We start from the raw sequence: 17070 nt of genomic DNA, 5'->3' as shown, positions 1-17070 counted from the left end.
ACACCCGGCTAATTTTTGTATTTTTAGTAGAGACGGGGTTTCACCATGTTGGCCAAGACGGTCTCAATCTCTTGAACTCGTGATCCGCCCACCTCTGCCTCCCAAAGTGCTGGGATTACAGGTGTGAGCCACTGTGCCCGGCCAACATGTGGAAGTTCGAACATGCCTTTCCCTGGTTGATTGACAAGACAGAACATTTTTCATATGCTTTTGACCATTTAGATTTCCTCTGTGGGGAAGTGCCTGCTTAAGTATTTTGCTGATTTTCCAATTGTGTGTGTGTGTGTGTGTTTTTATCATATTGATTTGCAGTACCTTTTAAAATCTAGATACACATCCTCTTCAGTTACTTGTGTTACATATATTTTCCCCAAAATTAATCTATTAAAAATGCATATCAGATCCTGTCATGTCCTTGTTCAGAGCAACCCTCCAACATTCTCCCAATTGCACTTAGCTGTAACCAAATCTCTATGATTCTCAAGGCCCTTTATCTGTCTTTATCTCCTTCCCTAAGCTTCAGCAACACTGGCCTTCTTTTCCTTCCTCAATTATGCATGTGAGACAGACTTGCACTCCCTCTTTTGCACAGTTTGGACAAGTGCCAGTTCTTAGCGAATGCTCAGTTGCACCTCTGCACTTCTGCAGGAAGTTGAAAGGCCCACCTGCAATGTGCATAACCTAGCTCTGATAAAATGTTTTCTTGCAGTTGTGCAAAACCAGGAAAAAAAAAAGAAATCACAACGAAAATAACCCCACCCATAAACAGGTAAGAGAAAATTAGGTAATATCTATTGCTAGGGCTTATATCCAATGGAAAATCACCAGTTTAAGTAGTAGACCAGATGTCACACATTAGGAGAATTACTAAGTATAGAAGAAGCCCTATAAGCCGGGTGCAGTGGCTCACACCTGTAATCCCAACACTTTGGGAGGCTGAGGCGGGAGAATCACTTGAGGCCAGGATTTCAAGACCAGCCTGGGCAATATATTAAGATCCTATCTCTACAAAAAATTACAATAAATAAAATAAGAAGAAGCCCTTCAGATGAAGCAAAGTCCCACCTAATCCTGGCTGCAGGTCTATTGAAGGCCACATATTCTGAGCAGCTTGAAGCCTAGGAAAACTGCATTCCTGGGAAAGAAACACCAATAGGAAATATCCCACCTGAAAATATAGGGTATTTCTCTATCTTCCATTAGAAGTTCGGTACTTAAGTTCCATTCCATTTTTTAATAGATTAACAATAATTAAAGGTCTATTATGAAAAATTTTCACTGAATCTGACCCAGTCAAACCATTCTTATAATTCATATCAAGCTTGTCTTGTCTCAAGGTATTGCATTACTATTCTTTTTTTAAATAGCAGCTTTATTAACATATGATTCATATACCATACAATTCACCCATTTAAAGTGTATATTTTTAGTATATTCACAGAATTGTGCAATTATCACTACGATCAATTTTAGAACATTTTCAATACCCCAAAAAGAAACTTTGTACCCCTAAGCAGTACATTTGCTCTTCTTTACCCACCCCACGGATTGCTAGTCCGTAGATTTCACAAGTCTGACAATTTCTTGGCAAATCTCAAGTGAAACACTGCCTCTCTAGAGAGACCACCTTACTACCCCTTTTGGTTCTTCCCTGAATCTGTGGAGGATGGTGCTTGTTGTTTATAGTCATTCCTTCTCCCTTCCTCTTCTTTTTTAACAGAATCCTGATTTTGTTCAGGTATCAGATGGCCATGTGCTATAGGGGTATTCAGACTCATGCCCATCCTGAGGGATGAATTATGATTAATCTAAGTCATATCTCATCTCCCTTGGTAATGATTGGTTTAATCATAGCAAGTGCCATAGTACTGAGGATGCTGCTGTGAGTTCTTCTAGGCAAAGATTTTGTGTTCTTAACAAGAGAGATGTGAGAAAAATACAAGTACATGTTACCTGCCTCCAGAAACTTTAGTGTTCTCCTACCCTCCCCTACAGTGTTATATTTCATTCAACAAACAACTGAGTGCTTAGTATGTGACAATGCATTATTTCTTAAACAGTGGCAACAACAAATGCTTGAGAATCAGAAATATACTCAATTTTACTTTCTGTCTAACATGTCTAATGCCAATTCCAGCTGTCACATGCATATTTCACAAGTAAAATGGAATAAATCAAATAAGAGGCTCAAAGTGAAGCAATGAACTAGAATTTTCCTAATTTGCATCCGCAGTGCAAGGATGTATTGCTTGGACCTGCAGAGCCAGCTTGAAAGCATGAGAGGAAAACTCAAGGGAATCACAGAGGTTCTGAGTGGGAATTATAATGTCATTAAGCCACTGAACAACCAACCCTGGAACTATCCTATTCTGACCTCCCTGCTCTTATTCTGACCTCCCTCCCTCCCTCCCTCCCTCTCTTCCTCCCTTCCTTCTCCCTCCTTCCTTCTCTCTCTCTCTCTTTTTTTTTTTTTTTTCGAGACAGTGTCTCACTCTGTTGTCCACTGGAGTGCAGTGGCACAGTCTTGGCTCACTGCAGCTTTGACCCCCCAGGCTCAAGCGATCCGCTCACCTCAGCCTCCTAAGTAGCTGGGACCACAGGCATGTGCCACCACAGCTGGATATATGTGTGTATATATATATATTTTTTTTTTATTTTTTATTTTTGGAAGAGATGAGGTTTTCCCATATTGCCCAGGCTGGCATTCTGACTTTTCATGTGAGATAAAAACCTTATTTTTTTCTAGGACATAACCAAACACAATAATATTTGCAGTGGAAGGCTTTGTGGTTTGTGGTGGAAAGACTCTTAGTTGGCCCCACGATCCTTGCCTCCCCTTATGTGATCCTTTCCCCTTAGTGTGGGCAGGATCTGTAACTTGCTTCTAACTGAAAGAAACAGTAAAGATGATGGGATGTATGTGACTGTGTGTACATGATTGGGGTCATGTTACATAAGATGGTAGCACCCATCTTTCTCCTCCTCCCCCAGTTTAGCTTTGAGGGTGCAGATGGCCATGCTAGAGGACTCTGCATGGCAAGAAATATGGGCAGCCTCTCAGAGCTGAGGGCAGCCTCCAGCCAACAGCCAACAAAAAACCTGAAGCTCTCAGTCCTACGACCTCAAGGAACTGAATTCTGCCATTAACATGAGTGAACTTGGAAGTGAATCCTTCCCCATCTGAACCCAGGTGAGACTGCAGTCCTTGATGACAGCTTGATTGTAGCCTTGTGAGACCGTAAGCAGAGGACCCAGTCAAGCCATGCTCAGACTCCTGCTCCATGGTAAATGTGTATTGTTACAAAACAATGAAACGCTAATAAAGGTATGGCTATTCACACCTTTTCCCCCTAATTTTTAAAATTTATCCATAAAAATTATTATTAAAAAATATAAATAGGCTGGGCGCGGTGGCTCACGCCTGTAATCCCAGCACTTTGGGAGGCCGGGCGGGTGGATCACCTGAGGTCAGGAGTTCGAGACCAGCCTGGCCAACATGGTGAAACCCTGTCTCTACTACAAATACAAAAATTAGCTGGGCATGGTGGTGGGCACCTGTAATCCCAGCTACTCGGGAGGCTGAGGCAGGAGAATCACTTGAACCCGGGAGGCGGAGGTTGCAGTGAGCCGAGATCGCGCCACTGCACTCCAGCCTGGGTGACAGAGCGAGACTCCATCTCAACAAACAATCAAACAAACAAACAAACAAACCAAAAAAATATAATTTAAATAGCTTCACTCTCCTGTTCACCTGTTCAACTCCTCACTCCTCTTCCCATTCATTAATTGATTCCACATTTATCCACTCTTCACACAGAAGAGTCTGGGCAGCAAATATAGGAAAGTATTTTGGCTTCAGAGTTTTTTGGGCTTCCAAATTGCAGATAAGGGACTGTGGGCTTTTAGTATATAGCCATAGAATCACTGGGGGATGGAAGAAGACACTATCTGTAAAGGCTTGGAACACGATTCAGCACACAGGAAGGGCTCAATAAATAATAGCTGTTATGGTGATTAGAATTAGAACTCCTGGGGCAGGTCTCTCTGACAGCTCTGTTATTCCCTGCAAGTCACTGCCTTTCTCTGGGCCTCAGTTTCCCCATTTTTAATAGGAGGGCCCCTCAGAGAAGCTCTCAAAAAGAGGGTTGAGCTCCTGTTCTGGAGGCGGCTCTGGACTGGGTGCTCAGGAGCTGCAATATGAATTGCTCCTGAGCGAATGGTGCACAGTCTGTTTGCGGCCTTAGTTTGTGGCAAGCCTGGGGAAATAGCTTCTCCTTGCCTAATCTCAGGTTCTTTACTGTCAAATGGGGCCAGAAGGTCACTCCCACCTAAACACATGAGAAAAGAGGCAGGACAAGGTGTACTCACTCTGGACTGGGCTTGTTTTTTAAAATATCATTTGAGGGGAAGAACAGATGCAAGGGTTTGCCTGGCTTCTCCTCATATACAAAAGAACCCCCCGCCACCCTAATCCTAACCCCCATCTCTACCACAGCACAGAGCAGAGAGGATTGACTCTTTGTCTCTGGCCTAGTCTTCTGTGCAATTGGAGTGAGGGCTGCAGGTCTTCACCTGTCCAGACCACCACACCCACTTCTGCATTCCCCATGTCTTTTTTTCCTTATTTATTTATTTATTTATTTATTTATTTATTTATTTAGAGACAGAGTCTCATTCTCTCGCCCAGGCTAGAGTGCAATGGCAGGATCTCGGCTCACTGCAACCTCTACCTCCAGGGTTCCAGCAATTCTCCTGCCTCAGCCTCCCAAGTAGCTGGGATTACAGGCGCATACCACCACACACGGCTAATTTTTGTATTTTTAGTAGAGACGGGGTTTCTCCATGTTGGCCAGGCTGGTCTGGAACTTCTGACCTCAAATGATTCTCCCCCCTCGGCCTCCCAAAGTGCTGGGATTACAGGCGTGAGCCACTGCTTCCCCATTTCTTATGCACTAATGATCTCTATCAGTGTTCCTCTCCCACCTCCCCCACCAGACTGTGAGTTCACGCCTAGCACCCTGCGTGTACCTCGATAAATGTGGAATCAATGAACAAATGGGAAGAGGAGTGAGGAGTTTACCAGGTGAACAGGAGAGTCAGACAGCACTTTCAGCCTGGGCATGCACTCAGTTGACAGCCCCAGAGATGTTCAGCAGTGGTCAAATTTGAGTACATTTCGAAGACTGAGCCCAGAAACTCATTGAAAGATGAGGCAAGGAGGTAGAGATTGGAAAGAGACAAATCAAAGCTTTGTTCATTCATTCATTTTCAATTAGTAATTATTGGTTATTGACTAGGTATCACGTACTGTTTAAAGTGTTTCAGGCACAGAGGCAAACAAAAGAAAGGTCCCTGATTTCAAGGAACTTACATTCTAATTGATGGAGACAAGAAACAAACAAACAAACAAGATATTATGGAATGTTAACTGCTAAGAGAAAGGTAAAAGAGGGTGATGTAACAGATTTTTAGGAAGAATACATGTGGCTGAAAACCCAACCCAAAATGGGGTGTCTCATAATATCCGGTCATATGTACCATAATAGCTTTCTAAAATCTTGAAAATTTTGAATTCTGAGAATTGCCTGTCCTCATGCACTTTGAATAAGGCATTATATTACTATCCCCATATTACAGGTGAAAAAATAGAATTACTAAGGAGTCAAGTGACTCATTTTAGGCCAAAATAAGGATTCAGAAGCTGTAGTCAGAGACCAAGCTCTTAGTGACACAGGCTCCGTGGTTCTGAGATTCAGGAGCCTGTGATACTAAGATATCAAGTGCTATCACTGTCATCACAGCAATGCAAGATTGAAGGCAACAGAGCCAGGCCCAAAGGTCCTGCAGATGCAATGCTGCTTGCCACCACCATCACCTCCTTCTCGGTCCCTGAAGGGCTTCCCACCTTGTGAGGAAGCTAAAGATTCTAGAGGGGGTTAAGGAGAGGCATAGCCTTCGGGGAAGCCACCACCAGGCTCTAACCTGTTCAAAACATGCTGCGATTCACTCCCCAAAGCCCCCTCCATTCTTCACACTGCCGCCCAAATGGTATTGAGGTAGGAGGCGGGACTCAACTCCGGACCAGATTGAAGACTGGCTGAAACAGCGAAGCATGGAAAGCACTTCTTCATAAGACACTCCTACCAGTGACACGACAGTTTATCATTGCTGTGGCAATACCTAGAAGTTAGCACCACTTTCTATGGCAATGACCTGGAAATTACCACCCCTTTTCTAGAAATTTCTGAATTACCTGCCCCTTGATTTGCATGTAATTAGAAGTGGGTATAAACATGATTACAGAACTGCCTCTGAGCTGCTGCTCTCAATGCACTGCCTATGGGGTAGCTCCGCTCTGCAGGAGCAGTCACAGAGCTGTCACACTGCCACATCAGAAAAGCTGTTTTCTGCCTGGGCATGGTGGCTCACACCTGTAATCCCAGCACTTTGGGAGGCCAAGGTGGGCGAATCACCTGAGGTCAGGAGTTCGAGACCAGCCTGGACAACATGGTGAAATCCCATCTCTACTAAAAATACAAAAAATAGCCAGGCGTGGTGGGGGGCGCCTATAATCCCAGCTACTTGGGAGGCTGAGGCACGAGAATTTCTTGAACCCAGGAGGTAGAGGCTGCAGTGAGCTGAGATCACGCCACTGTACTCCAGCCTGTGTGACAGAGCGAGACCATGTCTCAAAAACAAACAAACAAACAAACAAACCTGTTTTCTACTATCAGCTCACCCTTGAATTATTTCCTGGGCAAATCCAAGGACTTCCCCAGGCTAAGCCCCAATTTTGGGGCTCACCTGTCTTGCACGGGTATCATTCCCCTTCTTTAAAACTTCAATACTGTCATTTCGTTTTGAATAAGATTCAAAGTCAGGTGTGCAGGTGAGTGTGTGTGTGTTGCTTCTTCACAGCCCTGATGCATCAAAGTCAGTTTGGTTTTTTTTTGTTGCTATTTTTTTTTAGAGATAAGGTCTTTCTCTGCTCTGTCAAAGACTTCAGCAAGAAAAAAAGAAAAAGAGGGCCTCACTCACTCTGTTGTCTAGGCTACAGTGCAGTGGCATGATCATAACTCACAGCAACCTCAAACTCCTGGGCTCCAGGGATCCTCCCACCTCAGCTATGACTACAAGCATGAGCCACCATGCCTGAATCCAAGACAGTGTGGGGTTTTTTTTGTCTTTTTTGTCTTTTTCTAAGATGGAGTCTGGCTCTGTTGCCTGGGCTGGAGTGCAGTGGCACAATCTTGGCTCACTGCAACATCCACCTCCCAGGTTCATGCCATTCTCCTGCCGCAGCCTCCCAAGTAGCTGGGACTACAAGCACCCGCCACCACACCTGGCTAATTTTTTGTATTTTTAGTAGAGACGGGGTTTCACCGTGTTAGCCAGGATGGTCTCCATTTCCTGACCTCGTAATCCGCCCACCTCGGCCTCCCAAAGTGCTGGGATTACAGGCGTGAGCCACCGCGCCTGGCTTCTTTTTTTTCTTTTTTTTTTTTTTTTTTTGAGACAGAGTCTCACTCTGTCACCCAGGCTGGAGTGCAGTGGCACGATCTTGGCTCACTGTAACCTCCACCTCCCGGGTTCAAGCAATTCCCCTGCCTCAGCCTCCCAAGTAGCTGGGACTTCAGGTGCGTGCCACCACACCCGGCTAATTTTTGTATTTTTAGTAGAGACGGGGTTTCACTATGTTGGTCAGGCTGGTCTCGAACTCCTGACCTCAAGTGATCTGCCTGTCTCAGCCTCCCAAAGTGCTGGGATTACAGGTATGAGTCACTGCGCCCAGCTGTTTTTTTGTTTTTTTGTTTTTTTTTGAGACAGAGTCTGGCTCTGTCACCCCGGCTGGAGTGCAGTGGTGCCATCTCGGCTTACTACAACCTCTGCCTCTGAGGTTGAAGAGATTCTTGTGTCTCAGCCTTCCGAGTGGCTGGGATTACAGGCACCTGCCACCACAAGCCAGGCTAAATTCTGTATTTTTAGTAGAGATGGGGTTTCGCCATGTTGGCCAGGCTAGTCTCAAATTCCTGACTTCAAGTGATCCACCTGCCTCAGCCTCCCAAAGTGCTGGGATTACAGGCATGAGCCACCAGGCCTGGCCCAAAGACAGTTTTTTGATTGTCAAGGTTTTACCTGATTTGGGCCCAGGCTCAGCCAATCCCATTTCCTCCTACTCCCTGCTCCATTCAGCCACACTGACCACCTTCTGTCCTTCAAATGATATCAAGCACATTTTTACTTCAGTGTCTTTCTTTTCCCTCTGTCTCTAAATCTCTGCATAGCTGCCTCCTTTTTAATCCTCAGATCTCAGCAAAAGTGTCACAGCATCAGAGAAGCCTTCCCTGACCACCTGAGCAAAAGTAAATCTCTCTTTCTCTCAATCTATCCTTCCCATCTTGTTCTTTATAGTTCATATCTCCATATGCTGTTTTGTTTGTGTGCCTTCCTATCTCTCACACTAGAATGTAAGCTCCTGGAGGACATAGTCATGTACTGATACATCCCACCTGGTACATAACAGGTATTAAATATTTGTTTGAATGAATGTAAGTAATGGGGTTTGAAAGTCTGATTATCTGACAGAAATGCCAGGCATTTGATTCCATTGCAATGACCAGTAATTGTGAGTTAGGAATTATATAACTTTCTAAAAACAAAAATAACAAGTGAAGCTAATCAAAAAAAGACAGTGGTTTAAGCTGTCATTGCACTGGCTCCCAGCATCTTAGTGAAAGACCACAATTGTCATCCCTCTCACTGTTATTAAACTATAATAGGCTGGGCACAGTGGCTTGCGCCTGTAATCCCAGCACTTTGGGAGGCTGAGACGGGAGGATCACCTGAGGTCAGGAGTTGGAGACCAGCCTGGCCAACATGGTGAAACCCCATCTCTACTAAAAATACAAAAAAAAATTAGCTGGGCTTGGTGGTGGGCTCCTATAATCCCAGCTACTTGGGAGGCAGAGGCAGGAGAATCGCTTGAACCCAGGAGGCGGAGATTGCAGTGAGCCAAGATCGCGCCACTGCACTCTAGCCTGGGCGAGAGTGTGAGACTGTCTCAAAAAAAAAAAAAAAAAGGAAACTATAATAATTATTATTTTGGCTCAGATGAAGCTATTCTTATTAATTTTCAAAAATGTTTTTGATATTTAATTGCTTTACCAAAAAAATCAGTAATCTGTTGATGAGTTACATATTTTCCAATTTCTCTCCTTCTCTACTCTGGGCTCTGAGAAGCTTTTATCGACCGCATAAACGGGGATGCTTTGAGCTCTAACTTCTGGTTGGCTGAAGCAATGACAGCCGACAGCAGGACATCAAAAAGGGGATGAAGAATGGAGCTTGAAGGATATTCCTGTAGCCCCTTCCTGGCTGGATCACAACAGGCTGGCTAGGTTGCCTTATTAAACTGAAACCGCCTTTGCAAAATTATCACTGAGACAATGAAAGAGATATAACTTAACCGACTCCATCTTGCTTCTAACCTCCTTGTTCATTCCTGGGCATAGGCTGAACTAACTTTGAGAGAAACTTATAGTTTAAAACAAAGATGATAACAGCCCTTTCCCAAAGTAGACCTCCTTCTTGCCTGGGGACTAGATTCCCTTTGTAGGACTAACATTAGCTACAAGATTAGAAATTATGGTTTAAGAATCATGCAACTGGAGGCTTCAAGATTTTCTTCAAATATCTCAGTGCTTGAGATATTTTGCAGACCCTGCAATTGCTGGATCAGCTGGCACCACCCAGATGGATAAACTGGCAATCTGATCTTGTGGCTCCCACCCAGGAAGTGACTCAGCACAAGAAGACAGCTTCAACTCCCTATGATTTCATTTCCGACCTGACCAATCAGCACTCCCGGGTCACTGGCTTCCCCCAACCCACTAATTTATCCTTAAAGATTCTGCTCCTGGCCAGGCGCGGTGGCTCACACCTATAATCCCAGCACTTTTGGAGGCTGAGGTGGGTGGATCACCCAAGGTCAGGAGTTCGAGACCAGCCTGACCAACACAGTGACACCCCATCTCTATTAAAAACACAAAATTAGCCGGGCATGGTGGCACATGCCTGTAATCTCAGCTACTTGGGAGGCTGAGGCAGGAGAATCACTTGAATCCAGGAGGCAGAGGTTGCAGTGAGCCAAGACAGCACGACTGCACTTCAGCCTGGGTGACAGAGCAAGACTCTGAAAAAAAACACAAACAAAAAAAAACTCTGCTCCCCAAATGCTTGGGGAGACTGATTTGAGTAATAATAAAACTGTCTCCCGCACAGCTGGTTCAGTGTGAATGACTCTTTCTCTATTGCAATTCCCCCGTCTTGATGAATCAGTTCTTTCTAGGCAGGGGACAAGGTGAACCAACCCCTTAGGCGGTTACAAATTCAAAGGCCACAGTTCCTTTCAGGTGGCTTCACCTGTGGTCACTCTGGCAAGGTTTTGGTTTTGCCCTCCAGGACTAGAAGAGGTAAGGCCTTCCTGCTATTGTAGTGCTACAGTATTGAACTACCCTTACCCTTGCTCTGCCCTAACTCTGTCCACACCTTTGGGAACAGCTCCTTTATTAACATCTCCTTTCTTCTCCTGTTTGAACTTGCCCAACTCTTAACCTGCTTGGATCCTGAGTCATCCATTGTATGACTCAGACTCCTGAGAATTGGAAAGTCACAGATCTCTAACCTAGAAACAAAGCAAGTGTTTCTAGCCAATGGGAAATTTTAACAATGTATAACAATCCATGAGCATGGGCACTGTTATTTCCAATTTGGAGTGTGATATTATAAAACAAGCTATGAAAAGAAACGAAATAAAAAGAGCATGTGTTATTTTCTCAAAGGACACTTTGAGAGTTAAGAGCAATCCTATTTGAAAATAACCTACACATGGTAGGATAATAAAGTAGGGGCTCACTTGGCTTAGCTCCGTTCTGTTCCTGCGAAAGCACACATTCATATAAATAAGATATACTTGTTTTATATATATTTATTATATTTTAAAACATGGGTCCACATACAGCTCATATATTACATTATGAATTAACGGCATGATTTAAGAAAAGTAATTTTGTTAATTATTTTTATAAAACAAACCCAGAGGCCAGGTACAGTGGCTCACGCCTGTAATCCCAGCACTTTGGGAGGTCGAGGTGGGTGGATCACAAGGTCAGGGGTTCGAGACCAGCCTAGCCAATATGGTGAAACCTCATCTCTACTAAAAATACAAAAAAATTAGCCGGGCGTGGTGGCACATGCCTGTAACCCCAGCTACTTGGGAGGCTGAGGCAGGAGAATTGCTTGAATCTGGGAGGCAGAGGTTGCAGTGAGCCGAGATCGCGCCACTGCACTCCAGCCTGGGTGACAGAGCGAGATTCCGTCTCAAAAATAAAATAAAATAAAACAAACCCAAAGCAACAATCTATGATAACGTTTACTTTGTATGGTAGCTATGGTAGGAAGTGGAGGAGATTCTGAGCTAGAGGAAACTATATTAAAGTGGGCACAGCAAACAGAGAGGAGAAAAGGAAAATATCTTGCCCTTAGCGTAGCCCTGCCTACAAATCACTTACCATACACTAGAAAAGACTTTCATTCCCAGAAACTGCATTCAAAGATAAACCATGAATAGCGGGAACCTCCTAAAAGCCTTGACTAACGGGAAATCCTAAAAGCTTTGCCTCCAGAGATAAGCCACAAAAACAAGAACATCCTGTTTTCCTTACCAAAAAACAGGAACATCTTGTTCTTATCCAATTGGAATGAACTGCCATATCTGAGCTATAAATATCTGCCATTTCATCTGAGCTATAAATTCCTCTATTCTATTTAGCGAGCCACTCTCTGAAAGTCTGATTTTCTTGAACTGCAAGTAAAAATGTCTCTCTGTGCTCATATTTGTCTTTGAATTTTATTTTGACAAAGGGTTCCTGAACTGAATTTTGGGGGGGAAGTCCTGAAGTTGGACGCACCCAGGGCTGGCTTCATGGGTGGGCAAAATGTGCAGTCACATGGGCCCCACTCTGGGTTTAGTGCTCTGCTATCACCATCTTAAAATTCGTAATTTCTTTGTTTTTTGTGAGGCAGAGTCTCACTCCTGTCGCCCAGGCTGGAGTACAGTGGTGTGATCTCGGCTCAGTGCAAACTCCGCCTCCTGGGTTCAAGCAATTCTCCTGCCTCAGCCTCCTGAGTAGCTGGGGTTACAGGCACCTGCCACCATACCCAGCTAATTTTTTTTGTACTTTTAGTAGAGACGGAGTTTCGCCATATTGCCCAGGCTGGTCTCGAATTCCTAACCTCAGCTGATCCGCCCATCTCGGCCTCCCAAAGTGTTGGGATTACAGGCGTGAGGCATGTGCATTTTAGCTTTCTAGATCAGGTGAGGGCACATGGACAAATGGCTCAAGGGTCAAATCCAGTCCACTGCCTGTTTTTGTATAGCTTGCAACTTAAGGATGGCTTTTACATTTTTCAGTGGCTGAAAAAGATCAAAAGATGAGTATCTCATGACAGTTGAAAATTACATAAAATTCAAACTTCAGTGTTTAGGATAAGGTTTTATTGGAACACAGACCCACCCATTCATACTGTCTATGGCTAATTTTAAGATACAAGTTGAATAGCTGTGACCAAGCCAGCATGACCCACAAAACCTAAAATATTTCTTGTTTGGCTCTGGGAAGCTAAAAGACAACAAAGAAAGAATTCTCCAAAGATACTGAGTTTCTTTGGGAGTGAACAAAAAGAATTATAATCCAAGATGTACAGCTATGGCAAGCCACAGGTCGGCAGAAGGGAAGAATAGGGGGAAGATTTTACTGGTAAAGGAGAGAAGTTGACATAAACGTCTTGGAAACAAAGTTGATTGGTTCCCAAGGCTCAAATCAAGAATTGGAGTCCGTTCATTGGTGGAGGTGCTGCTGCTGGGCCAAACGTCCTTTCGACAGTATCTTATCTGAAATGTGCGCATATTTGCAAAACGAGCAAGTTGTGCAAAATATTAAATGCACGAAAGATGTGAAGAAATTGCGGGTTTTTTGGTTTATTTTTTAAAGTCCTTGAGGCAGTTCTTTCTTTTCTTTTTTTTTTTTTTGAGACGGAGTCTTGCTCTGTCGCCCAGGCTGGAGTGCAGTGGCACGATCTCGGCTCACTACAACCTCCTCCGGGTTCAAGCGATTCTCCTGCCTCAGCCTCCTCAGTAGCTGGGATTACAGGCGCCCGCCACCACATCCGGCTTTTTTTTTTTGTATTTTTAGTAGAGACGGGGATTTCACCACGTTGGCCAGGTTGGTCTCAAACTCCTGACCTCGTGATCCGCCCGCCTCGGCCTCCCAAAGTACCAGGATTACAGGTGTGAGCCACCGCGTCCGGCCTTGAGACAGTTCTTAGACAAACGAGCATGAGTTCCCTTCCTTTCTGGTCTCTGGGCTCCAGTTTGTCTGGGTCTGACAATAGTTACTTCTCCTGGAATCTGCAACTTTCAGAGCACTTTATGGAAAAAGTCAGCCAACTCCTGCCCTACACTCACTCTTGATCACTCTCCAGTGTAGCCATCCCAAACTATTTGCAGACCACCCTTTTCTCTCTGATCTGTATCCCACCCCCCCCCCAACCATGGGTGCTTCCATAGAACTAACCCCATCTAAGCATTTAACAGTTATTCTAATTGCCCTTTTACTTGTCTGACCCAAGTGTTCGCCACTCAATCCTCAGCACCCAGCACGATCCCTAGCCCTCGTTCAGCGCTTAATAAATGCATGTTGATTGAATGTGCAGCATCCTGAACAGACGAACAGCAGTGGGTTCCAACTTTCAAGGAGCTTAAAAAAGGAACTCAGCATATAAACAACAGATTAATCTACAAGGAAGAATGAGGGTGGTGGAGGGAGCACTAAAAAGCAGCAAGTACTCTGCAGCAGAACCAAAGATAAAATTCCACCTAAAGGTGCCCTTTCTTCAGGATCCTTCCTAATTTGAATACAGGTTCCCTTCTGCTCCATGACGAAACTCTTAGTGAGGTTACTTGTTGGTACGCAGTGTCCTCATCTGTAAAATAAGGCTAAATAATTACGACTTCACCGGATTATAAGGAATATGGTTAAGTATTGAACCAAGGCCTAGAAAGCACGTAGCTCAGTGCACGCTTCCTAGAAAGTGCTCAGTAAACTCGGATCCTCTAACACGCTCCGTTTGATGTTAATGGAGTCCGTATCCGAGCGGGTCTCCAGTGTGCATCGCCAAGGGTAGGGCCCAGCATCCAACGCATCCTTTTAGTAAGAGCAGCGACTTCTCAGCGCTCCCTTCGTCCCAGGAGAGTTCTCGGCTCGCGGCGTCGCGGCGGGGCTGCGCGCTGGGCTGAACTCCCGAGAAACCTCCTGCAGCTAAACTGCAGCAGACGCCAGCCAGGTTAAAAAACTACAACTCCCGTCACGTTGCATCCGAGTTTAGGGCCTCTTTATATTTTATGACACCCAGCCTCTTCCGCGCAGCCCTCAGTGGCTCCGCCCCAAGGGGAGTTCTCTTCTTTCCTTGTGGAGTCTGAAGCGTGGCCACGCCCCGGTCACCGGAAAAATCCGTGTGACGTCACAAAAACCTACGCGTCGCGCGGTGGGCGGGAGTTGGCGGACGGTCCCTGGCTGGGTTCTGGAGGCCCTGGGACCGCGGAAGAGGCTTCAGACGCTGCAGCGATGCCTCGCCCACGGCGGGTCAGTCAGCTCCTGGATCTGTGAGTCTACCCTGTGCCACCTCCCTTCGCGCCGCCCCAGCACCTCCTCCAAACGGCCAGGCCCTGCGCTGCTCTTCCTCCCCGCCCCTTTCCCACCCCCCCAACCCGACCTCTGAAGAGGCCCCGCCTGTGTTTCTGTCCCTGGGTTCCTGATCTGTCGTTTCCTGGCTGAGGACAGTTGTGCAAAGTGGGTGTCTTGGCGGGCTTGCCCCTCCAACACTCCGCTGCGCGATGAGCGTCCATTCCTCGGTCAGCCTTGACAGCTCGGCGCCCCGGCTGTTACTGGCAGTGGCCTCTCTCTTAGCAGCTAAAAGCCTTGGTAGAAAAAAACACAACACTAGATGAGGTTCTCAAAAGCTTCTAGCAGAATTCCACCCCTGTAACTGGAATAAACATTGACAGACCCTGGGATAAAGGTAGCAAAGTGGTTAAGACCACGGATCCCTGGCTGAGATTGCTGGGTTCAGCCCCCGGCTCTGCCATTCACCAGCCACGTGACCATGGACGGGTAACGTAACCTCTCCCTGTGCCTAGGTTCTTTATCTATAAAATTTTTGTGATAATAGCACCCATCACATGGAGTTGTCCTGAGGGATAAATTTAAAACATGTAAAACCCTTATAAGGATGCTTAGCAAATAATAAACACCACTAAGTGTTATTGTTATTATTATTTCCTACCAGAAATTGTACGGAAATGGAAGTTACAAGGACAATTGCGCCTCTCCAGGAGCTTTCGGTCCGTTAATATTGCCATGTAAAAAATAGACATCTTAAGGATAAGGAGAACAATCTCCTTAATCTACTGAAGGCTTTCTGAAACAATGGCATCTGATATTTTACGTTAAACTTGGGAGGCCGAGGTGGGAGAACTGCTTGAGCTCAGGAGTTCGAGACCAGCCTGGGCAACGTGGCGAAACCCCGCCTCTGCTAAAGATACAAAAATTAGCTGGGCACGGTGGTTCACGCCTGTAATCCCAACACTTTGGGAGGCCGAGGCACTTGAGATCAGGAGAGTTGGAGACCAGCCTAGCCAGCATGGCAAAACTGCGGCATGTACTAAAAATACAAAAATTAGCCAGCAGTAGTAGTGGCGCCGGTAGTCCCAGCTACTCCGGAGGCTGAGGCGGGAGAATCGCCTCAACCCAGGAGGCAGAGGTTGCAGTGAGCTGAGATCGCGCCACTGCACTCCAGCCTAGGCGACAGAGCGAGACTGTCTCAGAAAAATTAAATAAATAAATAACTATAATATATGTAGAATAATATCACAAGCGGGAGAGTAACAAACTTTTGAAATTTCTAATAAGGAAAAGAATAGGAGAAAGCTTTGTCAAGGGGGTTATTTTTGAACATTGGTAGTATCTGACAGTTGCAAATGGGAGGAAATGCATCGGAGAGAGTGAAATAAAGAGTAAAGGTTTGACAGGCAGGAAAGGTAGAAATATGAGAGAAGACCAGAAAGTAGCGCTCCAATGTGAATGGAAGATACAATATGAATAGCACAGTAGTGAGACATAAAGCCAAGTCATTGGGAATAGAATCTTAGGGACCAGGATGAAGTAAGAGCATTTCCTCTTTTAGTCATGGGGAGCTATCAAAGGTTTTAGAACTGTACTGTGAGCAGAGAGAGATTTGAATTAGGCAGAAGTTGGAAATAGGGAGACACTTAGAAGACTGTTACAAAATCTTAAGAGGTGAAGAGCCCAAACCAGGAGACACGTGAAGATGTTCTTTGCAGAACTCAATGGGAGAGTTACCATGGAATATTATGCAGCTGTTAGAAAAGCAAAGGGTAGGCCAGGCATGGTGGCTCACACCTGTAATCCCAACATTTTGGGACCCTGAGGAGGGTGGATTGCTTGAGGCCAGGAGTTGGAGACCAGCCTAGGCAACATGGCAAAACCATGTCTCTACCAAAAATAAAAAGTCAGCCAATCTCATAACCTGGTCTCAAAATAAATAAATAAATAAATAAATAGATAAATAAATGAAAGAAGAGCAAAGGGTAGATTCACTTGGATAGAATTTTAAAACACAGTGCTGAGTGAAAAAAAGAGGAAACAGACTAACAATGTTAAGAAAAATTCTTCAGAACTTGGGGCTAAGACAAAGGGATGACTACATGATCTTCATTGTCATGCTAGAGTGTGGTCCCTAGGTAAAGGTCCATATTTGTCCTTAGAACCTAATTTTGTACCCTTCTGGGACAAGGTACAGTCTGAGACTGGCAATTGGTCAGCAAGCTATTTCTGGTTTGTAACAAAGTAAGAAGCTTGAGCCAGACTAGTAATTAACTGTGTCACTAAGCACATTATTTAGTCCAGCTGATAAGGCTTTCTCCATGAAGGA

The 17070-nt window shown here is 45.0% G+C and overlaps 1 protein-coding gene across 2 annotated transcripts in view; it reads left to right on the top strand.

The window, feature by feature from the left end:
• Positions 1–14581: 14581 nt before the first annotated feature.
• The window catches only part of AMN1 (antagonist of mitotic exit network 1 homolog), a 58340-nt gene continuing 55851 nt past the window's right edge, over positions 14582–17070 (top strand). Inside the window, exon 1 of one of the 2 annotated variants that reach the window (XM_009247596.2) lies at positions 14582–14702. Coding sequence is in view for 1 of the 2 variants with exons in the window: in NM_001132560.1 (NP_001126032.1) it covers positions 14685–14722 (38 nt within the window). In the remaining variant the exon portion in view is untranslated. 2 annotated transcript variants of the gene reach the window in all.

This window comes from Pongo abelii, chromosome 10 (assembly GCF_028885655.2).
Source record: "Pongo abelii isolate AG06213 chromosome 10, NHGRI_mPonAbe1-v2.0_pri, whole genome shotgun sequence".
Classification (NCBI taxonomy): Eukaryota; Metazoa; Chordata; class Mammalia; order Primates; family Hominidae; genus Pongo; species Pongo abelii.
This window is presented reverse-complemented; position numbering and strand designations above follow the sequence as displayed.